Consider the following 20,765-nt stretch of genomic DNA (forward strand, 5'->3'; position numbering starts at 1 on the left):
CTTCCAGTGAGAGAGTGCTTGGTGTTGGTAAACAGTATGTTATAAATAGGCAACTGATGCTATATTGGGAGTTTTCTCCGCTGGTGAGTGCAGGCATGGTGGCACCTGAACCTGAAGCCGTGAGCTCGTCTGGCAGGCATGCAGAGGCACTGGTGACCCCTCATCAAGGGGCTGCTGTGGGTATGGCTGGGGGAAGGCTTCCTGAACGCCAGCTCTGGCCCCTGGAAGCCATCCACAGCCTTCTACCCCTACAGACATGTGGATGAGGGTGTTGGAAAGGAGACTTGAAAGCGGCTAGGATTCAGGAGGAAGAGGTGAGATGCACATGGCTATGTTGGGCTACGGTTATCCCTGAGGGGCTGCAGGCCTTTCATGTAGGGACAAAGATACTGCAGCTGGCAGCAGTGGGGTAAAGCTTGGGGCTTGATAGTTGTCAGCGTCCCTGTTGTTGCGATGGTCCCTTACTCAGGAGAAGGTATATAGCGAGTGTCTGGGTGAGAGTCTGAAGATGAGCAGATGACTGCCCTGGGCTGCTTTGCAGTGCCCACTGGAGTGTGAGGTAGAAGACACCAAGTGAGGGATCTCTCTGATTGCTGCCCAGTCACACATGCATGTCCCTTCGCCTGTGCCACTTGGAGAGCGAGCGTTGACCCTAAAGTGCTGCTGGGACTATGGATTTCTGATGAGCTGCAGTAAATGAGTCAGCCCTCAAGTGTGCGTGTGACATGGAGCCCAGCAGAGCTGCATGCGGCAGGGTTGATCTCAGAGGTCTCAGTGTTGACCCTGATAGGACATGCGTCCCTGTGCCACCAGACCCAGCAGTCGGTCCCTGGCAGCCACGCCTGGTACCGCAGCCTCAGAGAGACCTGATTTCCGTACACGGGGATTCCTCAGAGGCTTTGACAAGGATGCCGGTCCCGTGGCATAAGCAGAGGGCAGGGTGCCAGGGGTGAAATTCCAGCCTCCTGCTCGCTTACGGGGCTGTGGCAGGATTGCTGTGGCAAGCCTCGGGCGTAAACAGGCAGTCAGGGTGGCAGTGGCAGGGCTGGCTGCCCAGGAGGAGAGGCTGGAGGAAGCGCTGCCTTCCTGCATCCCTGTACTTTCCCATTTCAGGCCCTGGAGGAGGTAAGTGTGGCTGTCGGGGACAGTCAGCCACCTTCCACTCCGGACGCTGGCATAGGAGGTGCACTTCCAGCCCCAGCAGCATAGGGCAGAGAGGGGATGTCCCCACCGCAGGCGGCTGTGATTGGAGAAGGAGCTGTGAGTCATGTGCCTGGGATATACATACCTCCTGCTTGGGCGATGTTTGGGCAGGGGACCGCTGACTTTGTGGCCTTCATCTCTATCAAATTGGGAGAGTGGCTGGGGGAGGGAGCAGCTGGGCTTGCGCGGAGCTCTCGGGAGGGGGGTGGTGGTAGTGGTTTGGAAGGTGCACACTGAATCTGAAAGCTCTCCAGTTGGAGGAGTGGAGATTTTGCTTGATCCACTGCTCAAATAAGCAGCATTGTCTGGCCTTACGCTGCATTGTCCAGGTTGTGTTTTAAGCCATGTAAACCTAATGCTGCCTAGTGCTTTTCTGTGAAGTATCGGACTGGCTTGTCTGAGCTGATTGGGATGTGTTGGAAGAGCCAGACCTGTGTGTGAGATAAGGCACTGCCGCTGCACTTTCTCCATTGATAAAAAGCAAAATGCTCTGTAAGAGCTTCCTGCTGTGTCTCCAGTGTATCTCCAGTAGCACATGGCTTTCCACACCATGATCTGAAAAGCGAAGCTTCTTCTCCATCATGTGTTAATGGAGTTCGCCTCTGCCCTTGGTATCTGTAGATCACCTGCCCCAGCGGGAATGCAGGAGACTCTGGATTGTACAGCTGCCTGGTAAAACTCTGAGGTACTCAAGTGCTTTGGTGCAGGAGACCTTTTCAAGATACTCCATAACAGCGATGGAGAGGCAAAGGCCGTGTTTGTTTTGTGGTAGTGTTTGCCAAGACCCAGGCAAGCCCTGACACTAATGCTGATGATCAGTAGCAAGCATGGCAACAAGGTTCAGATGAGTCCCACTAGGTAAAAATGGGACGACTAGGATGTTTGAATATTTGTTGACTTAAATGGGAAACCTGAAGTTCACCATATAACAGCTGATGCTTGTCAAACTACTGTGTTTATTTAAAAATAATAAAATCTTGCTTTCCCCTCCTGCTGTGAAGTTTGGATGCCGTAGGAGACAGCTGTGCCGGAAGGAAATGGGAAGCGAGAGGACAGGCTAGGATGACAGGGTATACGGGTTTAGATATTTGGCCACAGTGCGACCGAAAGAGAACTCTTTGGCTTCTCAGACTATGAGTGCAAAGGAGTTGTGCTGCAGAGCAAGGAGACCGCAGCACCGTTCTCCCTCTGGTTCTGGCCATATCTGTGCTTGGGATGTTCAGGCACAATATGGCAAGAAAGATGCTGACCACACAGAGAGACACCAGCCATGGAAACTGTCAGAGGCTGCAAAGGTGTGCTTGGAGAAATGCCAGGTGCACAGAGCTTAACTTAAGGAGAGCAGAGGCAGGTGAGACATCTCCTGACAGCAGCAAATCTTCAGTCCCCTCACTGAGAACGGGGAGCAGTATTTTTGGAGGAGCAGCATTTTTGGAGGAGCAGCCAGAAGCAGAAGTAATGAAATTTGGAAACAGAGTCAGGAGGAAGGGCATGCCTTTCAAGCCTGCCACAACCATTTCCCCATGAAGAGAAGAAAGCTTTCTGCTCTAGGGTCATTCATTTAACTAGTCACTATGAAGTGTACTGCAGGAATCTATTTCTCATCATCAAAGACAAATTCTGGTTAAGCTACTTGATCTTTGCTTCCTCCACCCTAAGATGCTCTGCTAGGTTTGAGTTGGGTTGATAACTGGTGCACGTAGCTGGAGTTCAGAGAACAGTCTGGGAAAACATCTAGTGCTTGTGGCAGAGCACAGTGCTCAAGTCTGTCCCTCTTTTAGGTAAACACTTCAATTTAGCCGTGTACTTAAGTTGTGGTGACTTCACTGAGGGCATTTCAAGATAAGTATGTACTTAAGAGCTTTCTGAGCAGGGGTGATTTCTTTTTCATGAAGATGCTTGGAGAAAAATCTTAACAAGCGTTAGCCCATACAGTTGCCAAAGCTAGCTTTGTGTTGGGAGAAATACTAAGTGGTAACCTCATCTGGGTTATTAATTAATAATTAATCTCGAAATGCCATAATCTGATAATTGGTTTTATGTTCCTGCGATGTGTTTGAGAAAGCCAGGCAAACTTGACACCTACAAGGAAAATTCTGGAGGAACTGCTTACTGTTCTGTCATGTTTTATTAGAGGTCTCAGACACAGCTTTAACGAATTATTTTCTTTTCATGCAATACGCATGGTGTGTTGTTCTGATCCAGAAACAAAGTATGAAACAGCATATTCAGTCTCTAGCATGTGAATCAGCAAAGAACAGTTTTGTTGTCTGAAGGTACCCTGATTGTCTTTGAGATCCACTAACTGCTTTTTCTTTGGGTGTACTGCCCTTCCTGCCCACCTCTTTCATGCTGCACTTCACATCAGTCCGCACAGCCAGATGCCTCTTCCATGCGAGGGAAGAGCCAGGAGTGTGATTTCTTGGTGGAAACCTATGGTGTGCTTTGGTGCATCCTGCCAGTGTTATGCTGTGTGCTGGCACCTGTGCCCAGGGGAGGGTTAGGGTTGTGGGTACATGGTGACCTTCAAACTTTAAGGCTTCATGCAAGGATGGAGACACAAGGTCAGATACAAGATTCCCTACAGGCTTGGGACACGTAGATCCCAGCCATCAGTGTCATCACGCTATTTTCTTTCAGCATTAGAAGTCACCCATGGAAGCATAGAGTACGAGGGAGCGCTTTTGGAGAGAGAGGTGGTCTCAGGAAACGTGTAAAGAATAAGTGATGGGCCTTCACTCCCACTGACATGTAAGGATCAAGGCTGAAGGGCTTGAGCCTGGCAGCAGAAGCAGTTGGATGGGAGCAGCACAGCTCTTCTGAGCGTGGTCCCTCTCAGGGCAGTTCCCCACTGATTCGCACTCTGTTTAGGGCAGTGCTTTCCATGGAAAGCAGCCTGTGGGTGCGCAGGCCGCCTTAGGGCAGCTCCAGGCCATAACACTTAGCTGCCCCTGGGTGTTCTTCAGACTCAAGCCTGTGTAAAAGCACCCACTGCTGGTTTTCTCTCAATGCCACAGCCGGGAGGAGCAGGGCCCAGGAGATGAGCAGGCACCCCTGAGGGGGCTGCCAGGTGCCCAGTTTTACTACTTCTGTGTGGTGCTGGTCTATCTGGGCAGGAGGGCTCTTCCTGACTTTGCCTCTAGCAGCCCTTAGTGCACAGTATTTGGTGTGCTCCACAGGGCTTCTGGGGTGACCTCTGAGCCACCTCCTTCAAGTCAAGATTTCAGTGGTCTTAGAGGATGGGAACACCCTGGCTTCAGCTGCGGCTGCAGGCAAGAGGAGCCCAGGTTGCCAACTGCAAGTCTTTAGTGGACTTTCATAGGCTTGGTATTTGCTCTTGTGGAGCTGTGCTCCATGGATAAACAGTGACTCAGAGTGGCTTTACCCCGTTAAAGTACTGCTTCTTTGTTTGTCCTAACATTGAGATAGGAGTCTGGATGACATGAGGCTTGCACTGCTGCGTCTTACCGAAAATTCAGTGTTCTCCTCCAAGTCCAAGCAGCCACTTTATCTTGCACACCTTTATCTGCGGGTCTGGGAGCCGGGCTTCTTGCCTTGAAGTACCACTTCAGTGTTCCTGGTCTCGGCTGGGCACCATTGTCTCTGTGCCCAGTGCTGGTCTGGCACTTTGTTCCCTGTGTTCCCAAGCCGAGCCCAGCTCCTCTTGCCAAACCCTGCAAAGTGGAGAGAGACCATTGAAAAGAAGAGCCCGGTCAGCATCTCTCAAGTGCTGGTGGCTGGCTGAGAGCCCGTCGTCTCCAGCCTGGTGCATGCGAGTGACTCCTGACTGCGGACCCCAGCCCCAGCGGTCGAAGGCAGACAGAGCTGCCCTGAAAAAGATGTGTTGAACCTTCATTCTTCCCAGCAGGTGAAGGTTACTGGTGAGCTCTCTAGGGTGGATCCCTCTGGCAGCATCAGAGCAAAGATCCTGCAGAAGAGGGCACTGATACGCCAAGTGGGATCCAGCAGTTTTCTCTGTAGCGTAGATGAGGGATCAGGGACAAGGACAGTCTCAAGGCTGTGTTTAATGTCCATCTCGCTCTGCCATGACCTTTGTTATTTATTCAGTGCTCAGCAGGAGCTCAAAATTGATCTCTTGCAGCCTCTGTCTCCCTTGTTGGAGTTCAGTAGCTGCTGGGACCGAGTGTGTAAGGGGAATGGTGTCCTGTAAAGCCTCAAGGATTTTTCAGCATCACGGTGTTCTAGTTTGGACATCCTTGTGGCCAAGGTTGTCCTGCTGCTCTTGGTTGTACTGGGTGCTCTGCCAGCCCTGTGTGTGGTGCTGTGCCGTGGGCTGGGCTGTGCTGCTGTTGTCGGAGCTCTAGTTCCTGTCATGCTTTCCCCAGCACATGCAGGATACTAGTTCCTAGATGTTCTTCTATAACTGTCCTGGCTTGCTGGCTGCATCCAGACCTCTTACTGTGATAGTCCTTTGCTGATGTCTGCTGTCATTGAGGAACAATTGACTTCTTTCCTCCTCCTCCTGCTGTTGTTGCTGAATCTCTTCTCAGCATGGAGTCGTAAAGGGAGCTCAATCCTGCCTGCTGCAGGGCTGTGATTACGTTGACCTTTGTTGCTTGCCTTTGCCGTGAGTCCTTTGTAGACCAACTCTGCAAGGCGACTGCTACCCTAGAAATGTTGGGAAAAAAGTGAGGAAAAGGCAAGAATATTCCCAGCCTGCAAAATGCAAACACTTGGAGCTGCAGTCTGCTTAAGGACCTTTGAAAAGGATCAGCATTTATTTGTTATAGGTAGAGTGCAGGTGTCAGAGTCTGGAGTAGATGTTCCTGTTGTAGGAACAACATCTCATGAGAAGTTGCTCCTGCTGCAGGTCATGCAGCATCCTGGCTTCTTGCTTGGCAGTGCCCACAGGGGAAGGAGTTTCCCTCTAGGCTTCCTGGTTTTACGTTCCCTGTGTTTCCTGCTGGTTGAGAGAGATGGGCTGGTGGGCCCTTCCCTGCTAGTGCTGAGCTTCCTCACCTTCTGATGCGAAGGAGGGTTTTTCTGTGTGCTACTTTCATCTCTGGGGATGCTTCTCTGAGCAGCCCATGCACCCATCTTGCAACTGTTCCTGAACTGATGCAGGGTTTTAGTTTCCCTAGGTCTCTATGGAGCAGTTGTTAAAAGCAGGGCCATGAAACTTTTCTGCAGTACCGTCCATAGATGCTTCCCTGACCCTGTGCATGCTAACTGTGGTGTTGTCAGTGCTTAGAGCAGGAGGACCAGGCAAGAGAGAAGCACCTCCTGTAACCTCTGAGTGAGCAACTTGCACACTGCGGTGTAAGGAGTAGGGATGCTCCCAGGGCTGATGCAGTAGGGTATCCTGCTGGTGCCTGCTGAGGAAACAGCTGTGGAGAGAGCCCTGAGAAGCAGCTTGGACAACTCTTGAGAGATGTTCCTTGCCACTGCTTTGTGACTTGCATCACTAAGGGTTTCCTTGGTGGGAAGTGTTGGTCACACTCTGTAGATAAGTTAATGTAATCATGCCCAGTGGTCAAAATTCCTGTATCTTTGAGCACTGCACTGCCAAGGAGGTAAAGACTTCTGTCATGCAGAAGTGAGGAGGAGGAAGAAGCAGTCAATGTGACCTTGAGAGACTAGCTCAAAAAACTGGTTTTATGAGAGGTACACATATGCTTCACTCAAGAGGGAAAGCTGGGTGTAGATGAGAATACCCAGTCTGTGACGACAGATATGGGGTATGAGGGAAGGCAAGTATGTTAATACTCCCCTATGCACGAGAGGAATAACATCGGAGATAAACAAGAAGCTCTAAGATGGTGAGCTTACTGTTAAACAAAGGAAAAAGGGAGGAGAGCTGGGAGAGGTGCAAAGCTCCTGCTGAAAATGTGTACCTGTGCAAAGCAGACAAGATGGTGTTTGGTCACTTAAGAAATGGAGGGGAACATGGGAAAATTCAATATAAATAAGGGATCACCAGGAAAATTGGTCCATGTTTCAGCGAAGCCAGATGTCATGCACCTGAATAGCTCTCCTTAACAGTGCTTGAAAGCTAAAGTGATATTTGTGCATTAAAGATCCTGTATAGATAATCACTCTCATGTAAAGAGTGAAGTGTGGGAGACACAACCTGGGGCAGATAGATATTTTTCAACGAAAGTGCAGACCACATGCAAGTAGCATAAGTGCTGATAGTAGACATGCAGGAGACGACCAAGAAGACAACCCCTGAGGAACAGCCCTTGTGCTCTTGGCATCCATAAACCAGAAGCTGAAAGCCACTGGTGTTGAGAGAGGGTGGAGACTCCATCCTTGGGTTTAGTAAATGTTCATTGGGAATTGGTAGAATTGCTACTGCTGAAGTGTTGGGTGATAGCTGAGGAAGACCTGTTTTCTGAGACTTGCTCCCAGCCAGAGCTTGGTTGCCATATGGCTGCTGCTTCGCAAAATGTACGGCACGAAGTCCAGCACCTCGTCGGTCTCACCACTCAACTTATTTATGTTGCGTTTGCTTATCACTACCAGCATATGGCTACAGGAAACAAGGGAAGCCAAACAGTAAGCAGTATTTCTTTATAAAGTACAAGCTGGCAGACAAACTTGATTTCTTTCTGATAGATTAACAGCCCAGGAACTTGAAGGGAAAGTGACAGGTAGATATATTTGGAACCAAAGTGTTTGATTCGGTGACTCATGAAATCTAACACTCAAATTTTAATGCAGATCGGGTTGGCTGTGGCTCTGCTGTGCCAACGGAGAGCTGATTGATGTGGAGAACTGTTGGATAGGTTTGGGCTTCCTCTTGATGGCAGAGGAGGAGACAAGACCTTGGTGTGCACTAGGGTGGGACATATGGCTGGGACCCTGGTGGTGTCCAGGTGGTGTTGAGACTCCATAGTGTTTGTCAGGAGGCAAACAAGATGGGACAGAGCAGAAATGCTGGATGTTGTGACTGTGTCGACTCCTTGTAGCTGGATGGAGGAAGTCAAGTTGGTGTTGCGTGGGTGCTGTTGTACTGCCAGACCTCCCTGGAGGGGAAGGGGACACCATCCGCCTTTCCCTGACAGCCAGACAGGGACAGACACCCCTTGTCCAGAGGCACCCAGTCCAAAGGGATGTGAACACTCAGGCAAGAGAGCAGCAAGATGTGACATGAGAGCAAAACATGGAGCTGGAGAGACCAAAGAGCCTTTAGGCTGAGGACAGATTAAGCCAACTGAGATGAGAGGAGCATGAACCACAGCGTACCAGGGTTTTGAGCTGTCATACAGCCCCTCTTGGTGTGGTACATTATGTTCAGGCCACCATATGACTTGAAAGTGCTACCAACAGATTGGAGGGAGTTCCTGTAAAAAAAGAGACATAAACAAGACCTAGCAGTGTCTGGAGCTAAATCCATATCACTTGGCAAGGCAGACAGTTTCCAGTGGGCGGAGGCAGCATGACGAGTTTTGCTGATGTTCGCAGGCAAAGTTTTATGATTGACTATCCTGGGTGATCTTGAAAGGACAGTCATGAAATGGACCGGTTTTCTGACCTTCATGGAAGTTAGCACCCAAAAGCTCTTCTCCTTATTGAAAGTCATGGATGAGAAAACCTCTCTTCTTTCCTGGAGGTTATGTGGCCTGTCAAGGGAGGACTGTCAAAATAAAGTTGTAGAAATAAAATAGCTTGGTTTCACCTGAAACTTGAAGATTTCCCTGATGCTGAGATTCCCCAGCTTTCAGAGTGTTTTTTCCAAGGGAAGAGAGTTCTTCAAATAACCTTGTTTCAAGCCTTGGAAATGAAGGAGCCCCAGTACTGAGCCCCAGGAGGTAAGCAGAGGTCTCCAAAACATCCGTGTCCCCTCAGGATCATCCCTCTGGCAGGTTCAAGGCAAAACATCAGGACGAGTTCCTGTCCTTTCAGGTGGGGAAGCCATACATCCTTCCCATTTTGCTCACAAGGTGAGCACTGTAGGTCTCAGTTGCCTTCAGGAGAAAATCAAACCCAGGTTTCTCTTGAATCCAAAGGCTTCCCGCTGTTACAGTCTACTTCCATCCCTGCCAGGCACCCTCCCAGCGCGGATGAGTCACTTGTGTGGTTGGCTGTGCTTACAGCTGTGCTGGGAGCAGGACCAGGGGTTCCCGAGCAGCAGAATGCATGCAGCCAGCAGTACGCCAGCTGCTGCAGAGCGGTGCCTTGGGCAGCGCAGGGCTGGGGCTGGCCATGACAGTGGTGGTACCTGCCAGCACCGGGGCTGGGAGCTGGTACACACAAAAAGAGGTGTGATGCCCGTTGCTGGCATATACTTGAGGCCTGATGCAAAGCCAGCTGGAAGGACTTTGGACGCAGGGCGAGGGTGCACTTAGTTCTTGCTTTGAAGCTGAGCCTGCCAGATCAAAGCTTTGGAGGCCTGGTGTCTGCTTGGCTGGCTCATACAGACAATGAAGCGTGCAGGGAGCTTAGTACGTTGACTGGAGATGAAGAGGAGGCAGAGAGATGCAGGGATTTGGCAGGCACTCCTCCTTCCTGGCGATACAGGACTGATCCCTATTGTACGCTCATTGTTGCTTTGCCCAGACTTGTTTGAAACGCGCTGGTAGCACGTTTGCTTCCTGATGCTTTTTCCCTTGGCCTGCAGATCGTGTTCCCCCTCGCTGCACCCGGCGCGTCAGCACTTCTCTGGCCTTCAACTGCCTGAAAGCTCCGCGCTGGGTCTGATGCACAGCGCAGGGCAGCTTTCCCACCACTCTGTCTGCAGCAAGAGTGCTATTTACCCGTTTTCCTTCCTGCTCTACCCTGGGAAATGCTTTCAGCTAATTTGCAAGCCTCCTTCTCCTCGTCTCTCCTGAGACTTTTCCCTGCTTGCTTGCTGGGAGTCGGAGTGTTATTCCTGTGGTCTGTTTGTGGCTGCAAGTGGTTTGCACAGAGCTCTGCTGAGCTTTGCTGTCAAGGGGCAGGTAACCTAGGTGGCTGTCTAAGGGGTGAAAAGGCTCCCTCAGCTTTGGGTTCCAGCTGCTGTGTGAGGGTCCTCAAGTGCCCAGCATGGCAGGTCTGTGCTGCCCTGGCAGGCAGGGTCTCAGGGTGGCACATCCTCTGGGCTCAGGTCCCTGTTGTCATGGCATGGATCACCTATGGTGCTTGGAAGATCAAGGAGACCCCAGAGGAGCAGATCTGCAAAGTATAGCCCATGACACTAGGAACCAAAATGCACCTCACCTCCCTAAATGTCATGTTCTAGAGATTTAGCAAATTTTAGGTGGGTTTTTTTGGGTTGCTTTTTTTTAATTGGAAATCTCTAGTATCCTAACCCCAGACCTGCTGGTATCCAGCTGCCTGTCTCTGTGTCCTCAGCCTGTTGTGGGACTGTCACATTTCCGTAAACGAATGCGTCTCTACCAGAGCATGATCTTGCTGTTCTAATTACAGATGGGGTTATTAACGTTTACTGGTGAGAAAACAAATGAATGTAGCTTGTGTGCTTACGTTCTTCTGGCTGCAAGCGCAGGCATATGCCTCATTGATTTATGTTATTCTGCAGGCGTTTCTCAGGCCACCTCCTCGTGTCTGGCTGACATCAGTGGTGTGGCTGGAAGAACACAGCTAGACACTTGCCCATGTCCATGCATCTGTCTGCCTGTAAGTCAACTGTCCAGCTTCTGCATCGCTCCTGCCCAAGTCCTAGCAGACTGCTTTCTCTTGTTTTTTTCCTCCTGGTGCCAGGAGTTTGGCAGAGGATGTGAGCACTGGGTGTGAGGGGCAGAGACTCCAGGGTGAACTGATGAGAATGGGAAATGCTCCGTTTTGGAAGGCCTGCAGTGCTATTTTTATTGCATGTATCAACCATGCTGTGCCGTGGCAGAGTTCTGTGTGGGACAGGCAGCCTCCTCAATGGGGACCTCTTGGTCCCATGCCCTGCAAGAGCCCCTCAGGGTTCTGCTGAGTGTCACCCCCTGCCCACACTGCGGGATGACTCCATGATCACCCCAGTGCACACTCTGCAGGCTGAGACACGGCCATGGAAGGGCCAAGGCATGTCATCCTGGCCTTCCCAGCCTCATGCCACCTTCTTCCTGCTTTCCCTTTGCAATGGACGGATGGAAGTGTGGAGGTTTGCTTGGCTCCTACGTGGCTCATCCAAGGGGAAAACCCAGCGAGCTGTGCTGACCTGCAGGCCAAGGGCAAAGGTGAGGTGGAGAGCCCCTGTCCTATTAGGTCCACCAAGCCCTCGAGAGCAGCAGTTCCCAGGGCTGTGTTTGCACAGGGCTTGGCAGGTGGGAGGTGGGCTGGAGGCTGCGTGCACTGCAGTACCCGGTGGGATGTGCTTTAGGGACTTCAGTTAGGAAGCAGAACACCTCTGCTCCTGACACATAGGATAGAAAGATGGGGCAGTGTGGATCAGCGTTGATCCTGATGGGGATGCAGAGGCTGTGGTGTGGGACAGGGAGCAGACTTCTCTGGGGATGAGGGAAGGAGGGGGTATGCCATTCCTCTCTCTCCCCTTCCTGCTGCTTATAGAGAAGTAGTCCAGTATTGCCGAATAAGAGCCGAAAATGCCTTTTGGCACATTTTTCTATACTGTCCTTGCTGTTTTGAGGAAGTCAGCATTAAATGTGGAGAATGCAGGAGAAGAAGGCTCTGGGGTTGGTTGTGTGGGACCTGGTTTGATGTCCTGCTCTTACTGCCTCCTTGGCTGTGCTGTATGCTGTGGTGGGAAGCTGTGCTCATGGTCAGGAAAGGGCTTGGACATCTTGGGTGGGTTCCCACTGCCCTAGCCCTCACAACAGCTTCCCACCTGCACCTTGGCTCTCTTGATGCGCAGGAGGTGGTGCTGATGTTAGCATCTCAGCCCAGGCAGAGCCAATCTCGCCCTGTCCTACAGCTTGCGAAGGGAAGGAGGGACGAGGAAAAGCACCTTTAGCCATGTCCCAGTACAGCGCAGCCTGTGTGCTCCCGGGACTCTCAACTGCAGTGGCAGCAGAGATGTAAGAAAGCGCCCAGGGTCCTTCCCCAGAGGCATTCAATAGGATCTGAACAGAAAGCTTTGCAAAACCATCTCTGCCTTGGGTGGAGGCAAAGCATCAGGTGTGTGTTTGGGGAGGGGGCCAGTTGTTACCTGAGAAATCCCCTTCTCCCTCCTCTGTTGCCAAAAGGGATTTCCTTTTGTAACTGGAAAGCAAACTGGTGCTCTGCGAGGCTGTGGTTGCTGTGAGTGCCACATTTCCTCCCTCCCTGTGCTTTGCTTAAAAAACTGCACCCCATGTCAGCTGCCTTCAGGACCAGCCCTGCGCCTTGCAGCACAGGACATGTGGCGGCATACCCTGCCCAGTCAAGGGTGGGGACAGAGGGTCCTGTGGAGTGGCCATCAAGACCAAGGTGCAAACTGAGCATGAGGACAGAGGTATTGCCATGCCCACGGGTCATCAGCCAGCCTCCTGCTCAGCCAATAAGCTCGTGGCAAAGGTCTTTGGATGAAGGATTCTAGGTAGGCACTATCCATCACACCTGCGGAGATGGTCACCAAGCTTTTTCTTAGTCGCCTCATTTGTGTTGTAACCCCAGAAGAAGCTGGGTGCCTTAGTGGGTCTGACCTGAAGTGATGTGGTGGCAGGTCACCTCTAGCCTGCTGCCGAGAGTGCCTGCAGCTGGAGGAGCTGGAAGGGCAGAAGTGCTCCACACATTGCTGCAAGCTTTCCCAGCCTTCCCACATACCTGAAGAACCTCTGTTTCCATGAGGAGCCCCTTCTTGTGCTCACCAGCTGGGCAGGAGGTTGCAGACCCTAGGGATGGTCCTGAATGCAGCTGTGCTGCCTGGCTGGGCTGATGAAAAGGCAGTGTAAGCCTTGGGCATATGCCACAGCTTTTCCGTTACTGAGTGTTCTGGCTGGGTTATTGGAGAGGCTAGCAATGTTTATCTCCAGTCCATCTTCTAGGCTTCAGAAAAAAAAAAAATACATCTCTCGGACCTGTCTCTGTGAAATGTGGCTTAAATTACCTATAGGCTTGCAGAGTTTGTCTTGAACATGTAATGGTTTGTATAAATAATGATTGTGATAGGGTCATGGGCAGTGTAAGCATATGAGCCTTGTTTCTTCTAGAAAGGCAACCGGAAAATGGGGCTATAAAACATGCAGGAATGAGGTAAACAGCTTGGTCTCTGCAGAGGAAAATCATACTCCCCTGATCTGTTGCAAGTCTTCCAGTACTTTGGGAAAATAATAGGTAATATTCGGCCAGCTTGTGTAACTTGCTTGGGTGTTCAGAAAACCTTCGAAATTCCTCACAAAAGACTGTTAAGAAAACTGCCTGCTAGAGGAGGTGTGGAGTCCTGGATCAAAAACTGGCTAAGGGTCCACAAACAAAGCCTAGGAGTGAACGAGTAATTTCAGTGTGACAAGAGCAGAGGTTATGAGGTCCTTCACTATTAATGACCCAGGAAAGACAATGTTCAGCAGGGTACCCAAAATCTGCCGATTCTCTGGAGTCGTTCAGATGTGTCAAGATGAGCGACTCCACAGTGGCACCATGTGAAGCGAAGTCATGTGAGGCAAGGAGAAAGTGGGCACTCAGAAGCGTGCGGTTGGGTATATGGAAGGAATAATTTGTTCCGGGACACGTCTGGCTTCTTAATTACCATGGCCACTCAGGCCAGCAGCATCACAGGCCTGATTAGTTACTGAGATGTTTTTCCTCAATATGCAAAGATGCCATCGGAGAAGTAAATCATGCTCAGCTGCATGAGGAGTAATGTAAGGACAGATGCTGAGAGCATCAAGATGCTGTTCTGGTAGTTAAGGTTGTTTCCCTACCCAGGATATGGTAGGTGGTTCTGGTCACCTTTCTGTAGGGTCAAAAGAGAGTGGGCCGTAGGTGTGTGGTGAGAGTGGTTAGAGTTGGAAGACTGCATTGAGATTGCAGTCTTTTACTCGACATATGCAACTCGTCGCTGCAAGACACCATTCACAACCTGAAAGTTCCTCAAAACCAGGAATGAGAGGTATATCTCTTTGCAGTGAGTCCATCTAGGCTTGCACTTTGCAGGTAAAAACAGAGGGGTGTCACTGTTCCTACTCCAAAACGTGTGACTACCCTTTGGTGAGTCTCATCCCATCATTTTGTCCTATCCCTCCTCTGGAGCTTCTTATTCTCCTCTGGAGTCTCTCGTTAGTTCAGCTGGGATGAATTATCCTGCCTGGCTTCCCTGGTTGTTTCCCCTCTGTGATCTCATGGCTAGGCTTTCTTCTCCTGCTTTTGCACTACTTTTTTCTGCTCCCAGCAGCCCTGCTCCAGCTCTGTACCTGCAAATATCTCTTAAGAGGCTGCTTGGTGACTTTTTGCAATTTGGCTGACCCCCCCTCAATGCCTCTACCCAGCCGGGCTTTTGCTTGTTGTGGTGCCCTTTGTCATCGATGCTTCAGCTGGTTTGCCTCTGTGCATCCATACCAGCTGAGCCGGGAGGGATCGCTTTCAAGCTGAGCTCTCTAGGACACCACAGCAAACGGTTTGATGGTCATTATCCAGCCAGCGTTGTGCTGCGATGCTGATAAATCTCTGCAGCCGGGCGGGAGATTGCCAGACTATACCCCTGAGCTGGAGGGAAGAGCCCTGCACCCTCTGTGCTAATGTGACCATCCAACACAGAGCTTAGAAGGGCAGGGCTGGTGGCAGGGGACATCTCTGGGACAAGAGGCTGAAACCAGCCCAGGGCAGTGGTGGTGGCTTTCTCGTGCTTTGGGCGAGTGGCTGCTCTTTTGCCCAGCATACCATGACAGTGTTTCTGGACTTGGGTAAGCAGCACCTGAGCCTTGCCCAGCAGCGATGCTGTGCCAGCCAGCCCTTCCGTGTGGTATGCGGTGGTAGTGAAGGATTTGGGGAGGTTAGTGGCTGCTGGATAAGAGGTGTGGTTCAGGGACTGGCAGCCTGGGTAGATCTTCCTGTCTCTTATTGCTGCTTCCTTCTGCAGCTGATGGGGTTTTCTCTCCCCTGTTCCACAAAACAGTTGTGTTTCTGTTGTCAATTTATCATTTCTAGACCATCTCAGTGATGCTCAGTTTGCATTTATCCATTGCTAGCATGGTCTTCTCTGTTTCCTGTGGAGCTGCTCTGCACAGGAGGAAGATCTCTCCCATCTGCAGGTCTTGTAGCCATTTGGGGAGAGCACTGAAAGAAATATTTGACCAGCTAAATAATAGAGCCTGAGCCTCTTCTCGGCCCTCTGCATCTAAATGCATCCGAGTCAGAGGAAGGAAAGAAAACAAGCAGGGGGTGTAACCCAGCCCCTGATGGGTGCCCTGGGAGATGGGGTCTGAGGCCTGCAGTGACGGCAGGGTGGTGATTCATCCTAATAAAGCTAACGGCACACAGCCAGGCAGAGGAAGTTGTGGGATCATGATGCAGCAGCTGTCCCGTAGCAGTTTGTTTCCATCATCCAGACGTGACTGCATGTCCCTACCACCCCACCCTTTCGCTCTTTCCTGTACCTGACCGTTCTCCCTGCTGAGGGGAAGGGGCTGAGACACCCTGTCCTCAGGAAGAGGAGTAGTCTGTGAGAAAGAGGTGCACCTTAATGGGATGAGAGTTGGGGAACAAGGGAGCTCTGGGACTGTGTGGTGGGACCACAGCACCCCTCAAGCCTCGGCAGGCTTCTCCAGATGACCTTGTTCCCTGGACAGTGGTTCCCAGGGCAATCCTGTAGTGCAGAGGAGCCTGTGATAGGGCCAACCCTGCCTGCTAACTCCAACAGGCCTATGCTGTCATCCAGCTGGCGTGTGTCTAACCAAGCCTTTCTCTCCTCTCCCCAGGGAAGACGATGAAGCTGTAGAGATGCTTCCCTACGTGATTGCCACCCTGGGCTCAGCAGGGGCCACCTGCAAAGCCTCCACATGTAACAACAGCACCAAGGACTACTGCTACAGTGCTCGCATCCGCAGCACTGTGCTGCAGGGGCTGCCCTTCGGCGGGGTGCCCACCGTCCTAGCCCTCGACTTTATGTGCTTTCTCGTAAGTCTATCTACTGTTGCTTCAACGCCTTCTCCCCTAATTAGCTGTGAAGGGAGAAATGTCAGGTGGTTAGAGTTCAGGGCCCAAAATGCCATTCTTGACTTTGCTGCTGGCTGGCTTTCTGGCCCTGATTGTGTCTCAGCCTCTGTGGGCTTAGCCACTATTGACTTAACTCGAATACCACCACACTGAGCCCATGGAAGGGTGTTGCAAATTTTCCTAAGGACATGGGTCAGGTTAGGTCAGTTCTGCATCTTGAAACGCCTGCTTATGATGCCAGGCCCCTGCAGCTTTACCTTACAAAGCAAAAGGTTTTGCTTGTTCCTCCTTAGGAGCTGCAGGACCACAGATGTGGTAGCTATAATCTGTCCTCCTTGAGACCTGAGGGCCTTTTGATCCTATGACTGACTTAGCTACTGTGTGTGGCATCCTGGACCTCTGCCTCCCACAGCCATCCAGACAGTCTGATCTTAACAGTCCTGGGGAACTTTTGCTGTCCCCTGGCCTCAGTGTCCTGTTAGCTGAGCATTCCTGTCCCCTCCTACCACCCTGCTCCTGTGGCTCTGCACACAGAGAACAAGGACAGAGCTGGACCGTGCTTCATCTCACAGTTCCCCCTTTGCTCTCTTCCAGGCACTGTTGTTTGTCTTTTCAATTTTGCGTAAAGTTGCTTGGGACTACGGACGCCTGGCCCTGGTGACTGATGCTGACAGGTAAGCATGGGAGAGGGGCAGGAAAACAAAGCACAAGTAGTACCCTTCTTTGCTGTAGGGCATGAGGGATAAATCTCCTTATGTGTGCCAGAGGCAGCTGGAGAGGAGAGGCAAGCATGCCAGTTTTATTCCCTGAGCTCCAGGAACGGGAAAAATCCCTGCTTAACAGCTTTTTTGTTACAGCATCCTTCTTCCAACACAGGGAGTGTTCCCTGCTGACTCCGTATCACTTATGGTCACTACAGTGACAGAGATGGGCAGGGGCCCTTACAGAGAAACAGCAGATGGAGGGTGGGGGAGGAGAAAGGAGAGGAAAAGAGGTCACAGGAAAGGTTCAAGGCTGCCACACTGAAGGCTTTGTTAAGCCTCTGAAGGTGTCTTTGTGGCTCTCCTGGACGCAGTTCTTGTTAAGAGCACTTGAAAGTAGTAGGCTGCATTTCCAAGTGTGTACTTCTCATTCGCCAAGCTCAGGCAGGGACGACTGGGACACCTGGCCCACGGAGCGAGTGTGCAACGTGTGTGAGCACAGGGAGGGTGAAGCAGGGACATGCACTGACAGTTAAGAGAGCACAGGTGCCCAGGGTAAAAGCAAAGTTCAGCCCCGCTAGTTCGTTCTCCCCCAGGCAAAAGGCCACCAGTCACTTCTGGCTGGGCAAGGGGTGCAAAGGAAGAGCGAACAAATTGCTGGCTCACCCCCTCCCATGCCCCGCGCTGAAGCAGACAGGAGGTCGAGGAGCGGTAGGTGCCAAGTGTCCACTGCTGTCCTGATGGGAGTTTAGCTCACATCCCAAGTGCTGACAAGTCGATCTGGGTATGGATCCCTCCTGCCCAATGCATTTGTGGACTAGTGTCTGTCGGCAAAAGCCAGAGCCTGTTGGGCATGACAGCTCCATGGCAGAGTGAGATGCTATTCTTGTTTTTGCTGTCAGCAACAGGAAGGTCAATGATTATTCTCTTCCAGTACAGAACAAGGAACACTCTCCTTGATTAAGCTAGAGGGGTTGTGCAGGTAGTCCACCTCTTTCCAGGGGTGGTTTGCTGTGCCCATGGTGCTTTGTTAGGTGCTGGAGGCAAAGCATGGCTTCTGAAGGCTGGCTGTGGTAGGTGGCTCTTCCCCTTAATCAACTCCACGAGCTCATCGCGCCCGAAGGCTTGGATGGGACTGAGCTTCAGCCTCTTTGGTTCCTTTGATGATACAGATTCAAGCAAGCTGCTCTCAAGCACTACCTGCACAACAGTGGAAAGAATAAGAGTTGTTTTCTTCCAGCACCAAACCAGGAACTCTCCTGGTTTAGATAAGTGGTCCCAGGTAGTGTTAGATAAGCAGCTGTGTCCCTGTGGCTCATCTGCCTCTCCTTTCCTGGCCTGACTGGGGAAGTCAGCAATGCGGAGGCCTTGGGGGAAAAGCAAGGAGAAAGGAATAGCCAGATGAGACCTCACTGGGGAGAGGGCAGCAGCTCCTTGAGGTTAAGCTCTCTGGACCCAGGCGCTGGTTGGTAGCCACAGGGGCTGCACAGCTCTGGCCTTCAGTGGGGAAAGAGGGCTGGCCGTTCTTGGAGGTGATGCTTGAGCACCTTGGATGTGAGGCAGTGGGAGCAGTGGCTGTAGGCAGAAAGGCAGAGGGATGCCAGCCATTTGGCAAGGAAGAGCTGGTAAGCATAGGGAGAGGGACAGTGTGGCTGTGGTAAAGGTCTGTGGATCATCAGCATGGGGGTCCCAGGGAGGAGCCCCTGCTACTTGGCCCATCCGTGAGGTAAGATGAGCATTTCAGGAGGGCAAGATGCAAATATGTTGGCTGCCTTAGTGAGGAGGAGAGACATGGAAGGGGGAGCTCAGATGGCAGCTGGACAGCCCTGGTAGACTGTCCTGCCTGGCCCGGTCCCTCAGAAGCTCCCTGGGACGCTTGTGGTGTGGAGCCAGATCACCTTCCCAGTGAAGCCAGCTTGCCTTTAGCTAGCAGCAAAGCACTCTGCCCTTGGGCCAGCGAGTGCTTCAGGTTTTTGTGACTTGGGACAGCACTGGGCTCTGGAAAGAAGGTCTTCTCCAGCCTGAACATCAGCAGGTTTCTCTTCCTCAGGACAGTGTGGAGCCCTGTCAGGTACATAGCTCCCTGTGACGAAGGAGACCCAGTGCCTGCTCCTGGGGTTGTAACCTCTCCTTTTCTGTTTCTGTGCCCCCAGGCGCCGACGTCGGCAGACGGAGCGAGAGGAGCGGGAATAGTATGTCGTTTTTTCAGGGTCTTGTTTCTTCTCTTTTTCTTGCTCATGCTCTCTCTCTTTCTCCTTTTCTCTTACAGTTTTCTGTCTTGCTTCTGAACTAATCTAAGTGGCTGGGAGTTTGGGCTTGGATTTGTGCCTCTCGGTCGGTGAATTCATGCTCTTCTCTTTTTCCCTCCCCTTTGTGTCAGCCACTACCACAGCTGGATGTACACTGATTTTCCCCTAGTAGCCCTTAAACATTCCCTGAGGCAGTAGTGCCTAGGAGCTCCCAGCTGAGGCAGAAGGTGCCACATCACATACCCTGCTCTACCTGCCTGTGTCCAGCTATCCAGCCTTACGATGGAGAAAATAAACCTGGTTGCCTGAGCCCACAGCACACTGGGGCCACCCAGGGAAGCCTCCTTTGCCTGATCCCTCTCGTGCCAGGGAGCGATGAGGGCTGCTCCCATGCCAGGTGTAGGGGCAGGCGGGTGCATGGAGAGGATCTAGCAGGCAATTGCACGACTTCTCTCTTTTTTTACCTTCACCTTATGAGACTGCCAGGACCAAGGCAAGCATTGGCCCATGTCCCTTGCCACCTACCCCCACTGGCAGTGCACCCGGCAAGGCAGCATCTTTATCGTTTCTCTCTCCCCCTGCAGAAGCAAACTTCCTGCCTCAACTCTGCTGAGAGCATCCTCTGGCACCTTGGCCTGGCGTTGCCCATTAAATGCTGCCATGAACCCTCCCTCCCTGCTCTTTCCTCTTTCTTGCTACTTTTTTGCCTAGGATAAGAGCATCCCCCATGCCTTGCCGACTGGATGGGTGGCATATGCTGCACAGGAGATGATCAGGCAGTGGTGTAGAGCCTGTAATGGTCGCTCCAGCCAAGCTAACATGTGTCTGAATATGGGGCAGGAAGCTGCAGCCTTGCTTCTCAAAGCCCATCACTTGCAAAGCAGGGGCCTGCTGCTGCCTTGAGAGGGTATAGGGATGCTTCTATTTTTGTGGTTGCTCCTTGCCCCCAAAGGAGCAGAGTGGTTGGAGCTGTGAAAACAGAGGTGGTGGTGGCTATGGTACAAGGCACAGAGGGGACCCCTCGCTCATGCTGGAGTGCTTCACTAGTGGTTGGCCCTGCTTCGAGTGTGTCTGGCAACTTTTCACTGCTAACACCTTGCAGGGGGAGTAAGGCTGAGGTAACAGGGCTGTTGTGTTCTGAGGCTTCTTGGCAGGGGCCATCTCAGTTATCCTGAGGAGTGCTTATCTCTCTCCAGGGCAATACTTCTTCCTGCTCCTATCCTTCATCTGGGCTTGCTGGAGCTCTCTGCTGACATCCCCCCCCAAAACCTACTGCTTGAGCTGGGACAACATTGGCAGCCAGAAACTTCCAAAAGCCTGTGGAGCTCGACAAGGAGACCTTGTCCTGGCTGTGCTCCTCAAAGGCTGGTGGCACTTTCCAATCCCAGCCATGCTTTGTGCTGGGGCACAGTGGCACATGGTGGGTTAGGGACACGTGTATGCTGCCTGGCACTCCCAGCCGTTGAATGCACAGCATTGCTCTTGGTGCAGGAGGACATCTTCCTCAGATGTGTCCCTTTGCCTGAGAACTGGCAAGTGTCGTTGTCCTGCCCCTTGCCAGGGCTCGTGCCCTTGCCATCGGCACTCTTAATTGGTGACTCAGTCTGCACTGGGAGATCGTGGCAACTCA

At 51.8% G+C, this 20,765-nt stretch overlaps 1 protein-coding gene across 3 annotated transcripts in view; it reads left to right on the forward strand.

Moving 5' to 3' along the window:
- Positions 1 to 20,765, forward strand: part of TMEM63B (transmembrane protein 63B) — a 46,959-nt gene that overhangs the window by 13,447 nt on the left and 12,747 nt on the right. The window contains exons 2-4 of one of the 3 annotated variants that reach the window (XM_086631659.1): positions 15,948 to 16,146; positions 16,780 to 16,859; positions 19,040 to 19,078. The exons of 1 other annotated variant lie outside the window; for it this stretch is intronic. In XM_086631659.1, coding sequence (XP_086487785.1) covers positions 15,970 to 16,146; positions 16,780 to 16,859; positions 19,040 to 19,078 — 296 coding nt within the window. In that variant the 5' untranslated portion in view covers positions 15,948 to 15,969. Of the gene's footprint in view, positions 1 to 15,947; positions 16,147 to 16,779; positions 16,860 to 19,039; positions 19,079 to 20,765 lie in introns of those variants that run through there. One more of the 3 variants, XM_086631660.1, reaches the window with a different exon arrangement.

Source organism: Tauraco erythrolophus, chromosome 2 (assembly GCF_009769465.1).
Source record: "Tauraco erythrolophus isolate bTauEry1 chromosome 2, bTauEry1.pri, whole genome shotgun sequence".
NCBI classification, from domain to species: Eukaryota; Metazoa; Chordata; class Aves; order Musophagiformes; family Musophagidae; genus Tauraco; species Tauraco erythrolophus.